A 13,612-nucleotide genomic window follows, 5' to 3' on the forward strand; every position below is an offset into this window, starting at 1 on the left:
ATTAATAGATTTTAACCTAAGCCGATAGTCATTCTTGAAGGACTATTTTAAAGCAGCATTCTTTGGCAACCAAAGAATGCCGAAGAAAAAAAAAAAAAAAAAAAAGGAAGGTGTGTCAATATACAGTGTGGTCCAAAAACAACTTTACCCAATTTCAGAGGGTGGTTGCTCGAATTGTAGAAGAGCTATTCATGATATTGTTACGTATTCTAAATGTATATGTTTCTAAAAGTATGTGATGAAGGAATGAAAGCAAAAGAAGTTGAATTAAGAAAATGGTGCTAGTTTTACGTCCGAGGGTAAAAAATCACCTTGTCCACACGTAATTCATTGTAATTCAATGGGGTGTGTCCGATTGCTAAGAGGCATTAGGCCTATGCGTTAGGCATACATATAATTGATAAACACGTTTGGCTTGTCTTTGAAAAGTGATAATTGTTTTACATGCATAGTGAACCAAAAACAATCGATTTTAATCACCATTACTTGTCATGTACTCGAACTTCACTCTTGTCATTGACCAACAATTTGCATAAAAATTACACAATTACAAAGGTTTCACCTGGCGCAATTTTTGAATTTTAAATAGGCCTTCGTGCATTTTGTGACTGCGTGGCTTATTTCAAGGTGTCAAGATAAGGCAATTCACAACACAAGAGAGGAATTTATGGCAGATGTAAACATAAGAACAGGAGGCTTTTTGGAAGTGCAGCGCCAATTTCAGATTAATTTGTTTCCTGAACGAAAGAGTCCGGCTAAAACCTACCATAACTCTACATAATATCGTTATGAATTCGGCAGACGGCCGAATCCGTATTCGGCTTTTGGTAAATTCATTTTACGCATGCTTAACATTTGAATTGGAGAACAAGGGATCAATGATGTACATAATAGAGGGCAGTATATCGGGTTTTTTAACGGAGATCAGATGATAACAGCATAATAAGTAATCAAAAGAGGGCGACATACAGGGTTAGCTAACGGTGCATCGCATTGCGGTCAACGACGATAACCGTTAAAAAATCGATATGCTGCCCTCTATAGGTAAACCATAGATCCCTTGTTCTCTAATTCAAAAATAATGCATGCGTAAAATGAATTTACCAAAAGCCGAATCTGGATTCGGCCGTCTGCCGAATTCATAACGATATGAACTACTTTCACAACTTCGGAAGTGTGATAAGTAGATGCAAAGCACGAAGCGGACGTCCAAAAACTGACCGTTCAGCTGCAATTATTGCAGCTGTTCAAAGGGAACTTGCAGCTAAAGTCAGTTCTCGACGCAACAATTTGCCGAACATACCACGAACGCAATAAGTGTAATACTTTTAACTTCTAACTTTCTTGTACATGTCGTAATGACAAAAATGAGGTCTGTGGTTACAATTGCTTTGCCCATATTTGAAGAGAATTGTTTTTATATCTTTGCAGCATGAAAGTTGCATATCATGACGAAATATCGCAGCTTGACATTTAAATTGTTTATGTTTGATTTGATTGTGTTATATAAAATTGCTGAACAAAATGTGTGCGTATACTTTGTGGTTCTCATTCTCTACATTTTTTAATAGTTTTTTCACCAAATACTCTTAAGAAGATGTTCTTTACGTATATGTGAAAATAATTTGGAGCAGACTGTGTCAATTTTGAGATATGAACCTTTATTTTAATTGGGTAAAGTTGTTTTGGACCACCCTGTATAGGTCATTATAACACCGGTTTATAGTAACGTTATCAAACATCGCAGTGAGCGATATTAATGCCCGGGGTGCGGCGTACTTTCTGTTGTTGTTGCGAGGTCAGTGTTATTTCAAGCGAGCAAAAATTACAGAAGTTGCTTTAATTTGCCTTTCTGAAAAATTCTCAGATTTGAATTAATTCTATTAAACTTACCAGGTTCGATTGTATTTTTTTTCCTCAACGGCAATGTGAGCGAGACTTGGCCATTGCTATTAAATCGCTGAACTAGCAACGATCGTGCCAAATGGTAGCAATGATAATATCAACATAATAATAGAAATTTGACCTTAATGACGCAGCTTTATATTGTTACGATCAAAACGCAGGTAAAAGTTGAAGGTTGGTATTTAAAGGTTGAAAGCTCGAAAGTTAGTGTACTGTGTTTATATACAGTGGAAACGAATGACTAAAGCCGGAGACTAAAGAGAGCATACGGAAATACGCTGAATAACTTTAATTCGTAGTAACTTGATGCTTTAGTTCTTAGCCTAACTACAAAAATTACATTTCTGCACTTGGCTAAAATTACTAAGCACAATAAACGTGGCTCAACGTGAATCAACCGTGAAGTGAGTTAATTTTCTGCTAAGGTAGGTTGTGTAGGCTATGTGTTAAAATGTGTTTAGTATTAAGGGTAGACGAGGTATTGTTGGTCGAAGCGACCTAAAAATCGATTTTCATTATCTAGATCAATATATTATGATAAGGATAATGAACTGAGTGCAATGCATTCGTCAAGATAATCGCACGCGCCGTGGAGTTATTGCATTTAGCTCGAGAGCCGATAGGCTCGAGAGCTAAATGCAATAACTCCATGGCAAGTGCAATTATCTTGACGAAAGCATTTGCACGAGTACATTATCCGTCATACACTTTGAGTGTATTAAAACAATAGGCAATATTAATTGCTGCATTCATTATATTAGTTTTAATATTAGGAAAATATCTTGCATTTTAAAAACACCGTCAGGCCATTGACCAGCTAGGTAGCATTTAACTGGTAAAGAAAATCAATCCCTGTATAAGTTAGCTATCAATGGTATCGATTGCGCCATACGTCATACTTTAGTAACTTATTCACGCATGGTTTGTAACCAATTGACTTTATCAAACACAGAGAGCACTGAACCAGTTCACCTGGAAACGATCGATTTAGATGTCCGACTACATGTAGTACTACCATGGAAGAAAGATATAAGATTCTTCCATGGTACTACGGTGAATTGAGATGAGAAAAAAACATATCAATATCAACTGGACTTTATAGCTCTATAATTTGAACTTTAAAATCTACTTATATTAAAACACACGACATTGGGATTTTACAATTTGTTCAATTCAGTATTATAAAGCATGATCATGATATTATGCGCTAGTGTGTGTTTCCCGGGCCCGGCCATGTTATTTTAGATATAGGCCTACATGTATTACATTTGTAAAATGCTGAATATTTTGCAATGGTGTCATCTTGTATAATTATGATCCACCTGTTTTTGGCCCTTTTTAATTATTATTATTCTCATTTGATGTTTGATTTATTTGAGGTCATTAATCAAAATTTATGACAATGATATTTGCAAAATAGAACACCGTTTGTAACTATACCATTTTAACACCACAGAATGTATATTCGTAATTTTTTGATGGTATATATATATCGAACAGACAATTATATAGTAATGTGACCTCTGTGTCGAAAGCGCCACCTAACTCTACTATATAGTTATGTGAAAGTAGTATTTATAGTATTTGAGCGTGCACGTATTATCTGTTTAGCGTGCGGGTTTTAGATAATGCATTGTTTAGCGTGCAGGTTTATATAATTTGGGCTGTGAAGGGTAGTTCGCGAAAATAATGCACGGGAGAAGAATACATAACGATGAATAGAAACGGGCACTAATACCTTGATGTTTTGCAAAAGTTCATTCTACAAATTGTATACTTTGCAAACTTGCTTAATTTATTGTTTTGAATGAGTTATGTACGTTTTACAAAAGTGTTGTTATTTCAGCGCTCTTTCCAACGTAACTCAAGAACCGCAGCACCTATAAAAGTATCTCTGTGCTATTTTAATTCTTCTACACGCTCGCTATGAATTGAGCGATGCAGTTTTTGCCAAAACTCACTACCATTCGTAAGATGCTGTGAACTACCAAATCACAACAGTTTAAAATAATTAATAACCTTAAAACTTATTAACTTCGTAAATCAATATTTAACTGGCTACAGTGCGTACTGAATTAAAGAAAAAAATAGAGACAATAAAGATTTTCACTGTTTTCTCGTATTCCCTCTCTTTTCCTTTGCTTTATTTCTTTCTTTTTCGACTCGTGACGTTTAACCATTCATTCATTCATTCATTCATTCATTCATTCATTCATTCATTCATTCATTCATTCATTTATTTCCATATATAAAAAAATCAACAAAAATAAATAAAAATGACTAACAGACATGACAAATTACAGTGCTCGAGAATGGCCTAATTGTACTTAGAGATAAGTTTTTGTTTTTAAAAGCTGTTTGCGGAAATGTTTTATGGCCTTTGAGTCTTTAATTTTTTTATCTAGAGAGTTCCAAAGTATGGGCCCGCTCGTTCGAATTGAATGGTCGGAAAAAACTCTTTTATTTTTTGTTAACTGGAGACCATTATTTCGTCTTGTCTGATAGTCATGGATGTCAGAACGTTTTGTAAAATACTCATTAAATGAAATGGGTAACTCATGTATGGAATTCTTGTACATAAATACATCGAGTTCAAGAGAATACATATCTTCTATATTTAAAATGTTGTATTTGGCAAATAAAGGTCTGGTATGACTTCTATAATGACTATTAGAAATTGTTCTTATTGCCCATTTTTGGAGTTTGGTCAGTTCCCCCAGATTAGAATTCCATAATTGAGGTACGGCAAAATAAAAGTACAATATAAGGTATATAATATTGGATCAGGAATAAAGTGTTTTAATTTGTTCATAATACCAATATTTCTCGACAAAGTTTTGGAAACGCAGTCAATATGACATTTCCAGGTGAGGTTTTCATCTATTAAGACACCTAAAAATTTGGTATGTTTCACACGGTCCAATAGTGTGTTGCTTGGACGATGTTTAAATCTTGCTGCACTTTGACTGATGTCATATGAGGCGTTCCTAATAACATATAATTTGTTTTGCTTGCATTTACTGATAACTTGTTTGCTCTAAACCAATTGCTTACTTCTTTCAATTCAGCATTCACGACATTTGTTTGATTCTCAATATTTTCATGCGAGTAACACGGGTTTAACACTGTTGCGATAATCAGTTTAATAGGCCTAAGCCATACAAGCTCATACACGGGTGTATAGCTACACGGGTTTCCTTGAAGAGCCTTGATATGTCGGGGTGAGTTTGTGGGATAGTGTGGGGGGTGTATGAGGTACACTGCACAGTCGGCACCTATGCAGCACAACCCAACACCCCACTATCCCAACACTATAGTAAACTTTCACTTTTACAAAACAAATTCAAGAATGTATTAAGGGATGGGATATGAACGTTTGGACAGTATTTATTGTGGGACATTAGAGCATATCAGAATATCGAATTGCATTCTGAATACAAAGAATGTGCTTCTGATATCAAATAATTTTGACTTATTTGAAATTCGCAATGTAATACACATTTTATGGCAAATGATTAAAAATTGATATTTTTGATATTTAACAGTAGGCCTACTCGAAGTAAAGTTTATAAATCTGATGTTTTATATTTAAAGTGTATGTAGGTGGGATGAAAAGCCGCCGATCAATTGAAAGTTTTGACCTTTCGTATTGAAGATATGGATTTTTTTTCTCAAAACACCAAAAAAATTAGGTCTTTTTTTTTTTTTAAATAATATGAAAGGTCATAATTTTCAATTGATCGTCGGCTTTTCCTCCCAGTTACATATTAAGAATATATCATTAGATTTATAAAATTTATACTTCGAGGACTGTTATATATCAAAAATGTGAAAAATATCAAATTTTAATAATTTGTCATAAAATTTGTATCATATCGTGAATTTCAAAAAATGAAAATTATTTGATATCAGAAAGACATTCTTCGTATTCAGAATGCAATTCGATATGTCTGAAGTCCACTCATGTCCCACAAAAAATACTGTCGAAACGCTCATTCCAGATCCCTTAACAAATTCAACTGAAAAGTTACACGCTCCAGCTCTTGCACCCATTGTGTTAACCTTTTGCTAAGTTAGACGCCCTCATAAATACTAGTAGGCCTACTTTGCTGTTACTTGGATAGCAAGTTAGCAACGATTGCACAGCATTTTTCTGGGACATGAGAGCACATCACTATCGAATTGCATCCTAAAAACGAGGGCTAGCTTTCTGATATCAAATAATGTTTTTCAATATTGTTTAGATTTAGGAATGAAATAAGTTTATTAGAGAACAAGGATCACTTCCCAAGTCTTTTTGTGGTAGGCCTACTCTGGGGGGTTTAGGACTATCCCTCATAATCTCACATTTGAAAAAAGAGCCTTATCCTTTCCTCGAGCACTGTTGGAAAAGACCGAAAACTCAGTTGCCAATATTTCAACAAAAAAAAACCTCCCTCTCTCATCAATTCATGAGAACCCTTTAAGGGTTCTCCAAAATTAAAGAACCTTTTTAGAGGTTCAAGAGGGAGGGTTCTCCTGAGAGGACAAAAAAGGTTCTATTTAGAACCTTTATTTTATTTTATTTCTGAGTGCCCCATAAAGAAATTATTGTACCCACAAGCTATTGCTGCCAGAATGCTCGCACCCAGTGGCGTAGCGGCATAGGGGCACAGGAGCACATGCCCCAATCTCTTTTTTTTTTTTTCGAAAATGGCTTGTGCCCCCTCATCAGATCCGGTGCCCCCCCCCATCATGGTCGGTTCCCCCTCCCCCCTCCCAAATATGACGACCCACGCTACGCCACTGCTCGCACCAGAGCAAACACACCCCACCTCACACACACACACACAAAGAACCTCGAAATCATCGCTAATTGCTGAACTTTCCATAGGGTGCAACAAAAGTTCAGTGCATGTTCGTTGATACCGGGCTTACAGAGGTTCTTGGTGGAACCCGAAGCACGCAGAAACTGGATCTAACATTGATTCATTTTCATTGCATATTGCAAATATTCAAATTTAATTAATGTGTCATAATAGGTCTAAATTAAAGTTCTTCCTCATTTATAGCAATTTGCGTCACTTTACATGTTGCTAGCAACCTAAATTGTGCCCTAAATATTTTCAACCGCTTTCATTGTTTAGTTGGATTCTACACGGAAATAATTATAATGAACTGTCATGTGATAATACTGTAGTCCTAGTAACTAACTGGGACTGTCGAATCTTATGTTGTGACATTCAAAACTGAAACTTTCTTTATAGCCCGGGGGTCTCAACTTTGGTTTGGGTGGAGAATGTGCGTCTCCGAAAAACTATTCGACTTTTTAAACCAAATTTGAGACAAAAAACTTAAAATTATACCGTTTTTGAAACAATTTGCACTTTTTGGAGGAAAAATACGCCCTTTAATGAACAAATTTTCATAAAATTGAGAGCTATCAATAAACCAAAATGACTGAAAATGCACCCCAGTTTAAACTAAATGGCTGAAAATGCACCCAGGATCTGTCGCACATCCCCGTACCCTCCTTTCCACTAAGAACTCCCCCGGGCTCATAGCATAATGTTTATAAGAGAGATTAAACTTCCTTGACACCATTAAGCAGGACATGCAACCATTTGTGGTTCTATCAGCAAAACGGATTTATACGATTATGAGGATTTAACATAAATCGGTATGATCTATTTTCATGAGTTTTGTAATGTTTTAATATCATGTCATGAATGCAACCTTGATACATAGGTAAATGAACTTTTGAGAGGATTAAAGTGTTTAATTTTGACTGTCAATCAAAATCTGAGAGGCCATTTCATTTTTAAATTAATTTGTCAAATCATGTCATAATAATACCGTAACGATTCGCCTAATGGCGCTATTGGCTCCTTTGACATACGTGGAATTTTAGGCACAACCTAAAAATACCCTCCCGCAAAATTCCCACCAGCAAATATGGACACCGAATCTTAATTCTTGTTTGAATTTTAGAGGAGAGAGCTCTCTATAATACATCGAATGCCTAGTTCAATATCTTGTTTATCATAAATATTTATGTAGTTTTAGGAGCACTATAGATGTTGAAAAGTTTTGGAACTTCGGTTCGCAAGTGGTTGTTGAAATCTCATAGGCTTTCTTAACCCTGCGAGACAGTGCGGAATGATATCCTTTTACACCAATCTTACCATAGGTTTTCTAAACCACTAAAATTGTGAATGACTGACATCGGATATACCGTGTATATGGCCTGCATGAGTAACTTTGTCTCTCTTCAGTTTAAAGGGACATTCAGAGGTTTTTGTAGACCTACAACATATTTCATCAAACTGCTGCACCAAATAATCAACAGGCATAAACCAAAATCTAATAATTGTTCACAAACGTTTTGTGTTAATCAGTTGAAAATCATTTATTAAAAATAAATGTCCAGTTACAAAAATCATTGAAAGTGTAGGGCATAGAACAGAGTATAGACCGGGGCCCGGGTATAGATAATAATTTGAGCCATAATATTAGCTAGTATTATTAGCTGTAAAAGACACCTCACCTTTTAGTATTAGACTAATAGAGTAATTAATTTTATAATTATTTCCGCTTTTGTTGTATTCAACAGATTTGACACATACGTGTATGTTGCTTCAGGATCTCTGACGGTAGCCTATATCACCATGATTATTGTCATCATTGCGCATCGTCATTAGTTCCGAACCCCGGTTCTGAACATAGATTCTTCAATTAGGCGGGATTCATAAAAGCCGCTTCACTATATATCCCGGTATTATCAACTAAGTTCATAAACCATAAGCTTAACAATATTGCACCTCGAGCATCTTGGAAATTATGTAATTGATAACTACCGGCCTATATTCTCTCAACTTATTGATGAAAAACCTTCACCGCTGTGAGAAAATATTAGGTAACCTTACTATAGATCAAGCCAACTATCAGGAAAGTTTTTCCTGAAAAAAGTTTGAGTCATCGTTTAAGGGAGCTGAAACTTATAAGCTTAAGTTGACATAGTGATTTTAAATTCAGCTGCTTGCCTTAGGTCGGAGTCGGATAGCTATGACAACGAATGACAACCATATGCGTAACATTTAAAAGGCACTTTGATATTAGTTGACCTTAACTTACGCAGTCTGTGATATCGCTTTTGAACAGCGGACTGTGTGGAGAGAGTATCCGCATCATATTTTGAAGTGATATTGGTAAAGAAACAGTGCAAAAATGTATGATAACGGCTTTTCGGATCGCTTGATTCGTGCTACACAGCCTACGGCGAAGAAAAATAGAGAGACTCGTCAGAAAGAGTTGCAGAATGTCTACGAAAAATGTCGTCGGAATATCCAGTGCTCGTTTGGTGAATATATACGAAGTAAGATAAGTCGTGACACTCTACGCAAATGTGGTATCTCAAACATCGATTTGCGCTATATTGAGCTGTCATCTGATAGTCAGCTTTATCATGGGGGTACCACATGGGAATGTGGTAAATCTTATTTGTTTACTGGAAGTATTGATCGCTTGTCAACTGCTTGTAGTGAAAGTGCACAACGGAATAAAGAGGATGAGATGGGCGTGGACTGTGTCCGCCTGTTTCAGCTGGACAGAGATCGCCATCTTCTTGCCGTGAATAGGAATGCCATCGAGGAACTTTGTCGTGAGTGGTATAATGATGCTCAACCACCAGAGGAAGAAGAGGAGAGTCCGCCATCAGAACCTCCTCAAATGGAAACGCCTGTCATTACTATCAACGGACATGGTACAAATGGAAATGTAGAAGAAGAAAACAAAGAAAGCGTAAGTAAAGAAAACGAAAAGAAAGAAAATGGCGCGAAAGAGGAAGCTGATACGAAAGAAGTCAACGGTGTAACGAATGATTCAAATAAGAAAGAAGAGAACGGCAAAAAGGAAGAAGCAAACGGTAAGGACAATAAAATAGCAGAAGCGCATCAGAAAATAGTTGAGAACGGGAGTCCGGCAAAAGAACAGAAAGAAAAAGAACCCAAATCGACCGAATGTCCAGACCTCTTCGTCCGTCGTGACGGAATAGCTCTAGTGGATGTTTGCTTTCAAAATGAGCGCGAAACGGAATTTTACAACGTGGAAGGTATCGCATACGAGGATGCGTCTTCAGGCTCGTCCAAAGATATTCTTCTATATCACACGTCGGCGACGTCGTCAATTTCGAGCAAAGATATCTTACTGTTTGATACCACGGAGTTACGGTTAAAACAGGAGTTGATTGTGCCTCGTCGCAGCACCAAGCATCTTGTGCGAGGTCAAAATGGTTACTTACGATGCAACGAGCCAGCGCGACCACGGGCACCTCCGTCTGTCCGTGCGAGACCCGTAAGCGCTAGTCGTGTCAGTGAAAACGGAACAAAATCTTGGTCTGCTGAAGCCAGCACTAGAGATACCAAATTATAGACTTCTTTTGTCATAAAACAATGGATGAATGAAGATTACTTTGGAGAAAACCTGACACACAAAATTGATACAAAAAGAAAAGAACGTATGACATGTGACGACGTATGACATGGCATTATATATGGTATTTGTGACACCATAATAAAAAGAACTTATAACATGTTACTACGTTTGTGGCCTATCTGAGGCAGGAAAAGCTAAATACAGAATGTGATGAAATACATAAGCTCGGGTTTTTGAAGTATGAAGACCACCAAAACATATACTCGTGGTTTTACTAGAAAGTGTATGAAAGCAAAGTGCGTCCTGCCCTATATGTCATGCTCTCACAATTTTTGGACCGGTGTACCGCATAATTGTTTAACTTAGTCCAATTGAGCTGCAAGATGCATCCCTGGTGAAATCGCTTCTTCAATGTATGCACTTCTTCCTATTACATATCGGGCGTGCGACCGTGCGTGTATTGAGTTACGGTTTAATCGTAAATAAACTGATGTTGTAGCTGATACCAATCATTATCTTCACATAGCATTACCAAATCCCACCGCTGCCACCAGTTGTAACAAAACTGCAGAAACCTTTCTTTTCGTTATCATGGTTATTTTTATAACCATGCTTTGATTCTGCCGCAACCTCTACATCTGTGTGTACGTCCATGTAATAATTATTCACATGCATGCATAATTTTACGGATACATAATATTCATATCATACTGTTATACCGTAAAACTCGATAGTTATGTGCTTACTATCGCGAGCGCTTTTGAAAAACATGAAATTGTACCAAAGTCCGGCGCTTTACCAACTGAGCTAATGAGGTTGATACACACATTTGCAGGTTTACTTGTTCGTATATAACTATGTGTATCGATGATTTGCTCAAAACCCTTTACACTTTTGTGGATGGGCTCTTTATGTTTGCATGTTTTAAAGACGCTCGATAGTAAGCACATGCTAACTATCGAGTTTTTACGGTACTACATTAATGTTGTTATTTGATATTTGTTTGATATTATATTATATGAAACCACAGATTCTGGAAATATACAAATTCAGAACTGGAGTTCTCGACCTTGAGTAATAACGCAACCCACATGTTTTATGTCCTACCACTCATGAGAAGCCTCGCGACATTTTGAAATCACAAACCCAAATGATTTGAGAATCTAAAAACTAGAATATAGGCCTCTAAGTAATTCATTATATATTAGATTGAACCATTTTATCTCCATAAACTGCAGTACTTTGTCGAGGTCTTCAGCTCTTCAGATCTTGACTGTACGTGCCGAATGTCGTCTGTCGTCATCAGTTCCTGAAGGTCTCATAAATATTTTTGTAGGATCTATATATGACATCATCACTTAAGTGAATAATCACTGATCATTGATGATATGTCAGGGCACAACCACTTGAACATGTTTAACCTTTCTTACCTATGTACTTTTGGTAACTCGGTTTTATTAAGGGAGATAATCCCTCAGTGGATTTTGTAATACCAAACCCTATGCTGTTCTAGATCTATTTGGCATATTTGGTACCATCGAATAGCTACGGGTCTTCTCTATCCAGTAGTGCAAAAATAAGTACATACTTCCCCAGTTATTGTGCAAAATGGTAGCTTTCTCAGCGACTAAACTTTGGTTCACCCACCTCAAGTTCATTAGTGCGCCAGTAGGTGCGTGTTTCGGGTAGCGCGCGTAAGTTAATCGTGCGGGGCGTTTGTCGGCACGTTTGTGGCGAAACCGCGATATGGCATTGACGTCTCTGTCGAACCAAAGTATAGTTGCTCTAAATTTAAATCTTCTTTGAAAACTGACCCAAATAGAAAATAGTCCATGACTTTATTTGTGATTTATATCAAATTTGACACAAAACACAATTTTTCATAATGATTTCTCTCATCTGCCATTTCAATTAGAATGATTGTTCTCGCGTCGTCTGCTATTCTATATTTAGTGGCGTGGACTCTATACCGTATGACTGCTAGCAATAAATAATCAAGTTGATGAGTCGACCAATCGGATGTGTCCATCAGCAAAATAAACTTCTTACAAATCTGTCAACGGCCATTTTGTAGGTCAGTGTTGGGTGATAATAGATTCAAATATCAAGGTTAGGAATGTTTTGAGAGGGCGAGATGGCCGAGCGGTTAAGGCATTGTGCTGTTGGCCGGGAGATACGATTGGCGAGGGTTCGAGCCTTGGGCTTGCCTTAGGTGAAAATTCTCTTCCCTCCCAAAAAGTTCCTATATGGTCAGGAATCCTTCAATTAAGTTAGTTCCATCACAGAATGAATTTAATTGTAGAATTTCTTCTCGCCCCCCATACACTGCTTAGCACGTGCAGATATAGGTGGTGTATGTGCGACGTCCGTGATTCGGAAGTCACGTAAAGCCGTTGGTCCCGTGTACAGGAAGAGTCAAAACCTGTGCACGTTAAGTGTCAGAGCTATTCGAAAAGAGAAGGGGGACCATCCCCGGTTCTGATATCTGCAATCAATCCTAGGTTCCAGGTTCGTGCATATATAGAAGCTTATAGAGGTAAACTGTGCACGTAAAGCCCGTGCGTTGATACTCAACCATTTGAGGTAAGCACGTATATGGAAGGAAGGAAGGAAGAGTCATCCAGTATCCTTGCCGTTTGAGGCGAGCTCTCGCTCGCCACCGCTCGCCCAAACTCAATTTCTAGTGAGCGATTTTCCACTCGCCATTGACTCTAAATATATCGCTCGCAAGCGAATCACCAAAATTGAATCAAATTAAATTACATTCCAGTTTCATCCCTGAAAATCTTAATCCCTGAAAACAAAAGAGAGGGTGTCAATTGTGCTTTCATATCGGTATGAATGATCTTTTAGACCTAGAGAGTGATTCGAATACTAGAGAGTGATTCAACCTCTCGCCTAACATCATGTTAGCGAGTGATTGACCACTCGCCTTTCAAATCTAGACGGCAAGGCCTGCAGTAGTATACAAATCTTTACTGCTCATGAGGGATCTGATGGAATCTATTGGTCCCCTCGGTGAACTGGAGACCGTGAGCCTACTATTTTCCCGAGACCGCCAGGTCGAGGAAAATAGTAGGCTCACGGTCTCCAGTTCACCGAGGGGACCAATAGATTCCACCAGATCCCGAATTTAGAGCAGTAAATATTTGTTTTATATCCTTCATTAATATATTCTTTGTTCATTAAACACAAGGCATAGGCCTAGGCATAAATGTAGGCTAGGCCTAGTCAAGGCTACGCCGGCCTTGCTTTGTTTTAATTGAATGCACAAAGCACGCACACAGTTGAGTGG

General features: G+C 37.5%; 1 protein-coding gene across 1 annotated transcript; it reads left to right on the forward strand.

Moving 5' to 3' along the window:
* Positions 1-7,499: 7,499 nt before the first annotated feature.
* On the forward strand, positions 7,500-13,315 carry LOC140165945 (uncharacterized). Its single transcript, XM_072189288.1, has 2 exons — positions 7,500-7,564; positions 8,498-13,315. Exon 2 carries the CDS (start codon positions 9,112-9,114, stop codon positions 10,312-10,314), a length of 1,203 nt encoding a protein of 400 aa, XP_072045389.1. The 5' UTR covers positions 7,500-7,564; positions 8,498-9,111; the 3' UTR covers positions 10,315-13,315.
* Positions 13,316-13,612: the final 297 nt, after the last annotated feature.

The sequence above is a fragment of the Amphiura filiformis genome, chromosome 12 (genome assembly GCF_039555335.1).
Source record: "Amphiura filiformis chromosome 12, Afil_fr2py, whole genome shotgun sequence".
NCBI classification, from domain to species: Eukaryota; Metazoa; Echinodermata; class Ophiuroidea; order Amphilepidida; family Amphiuridae; genus Amphiura; species Amphiura filiformis.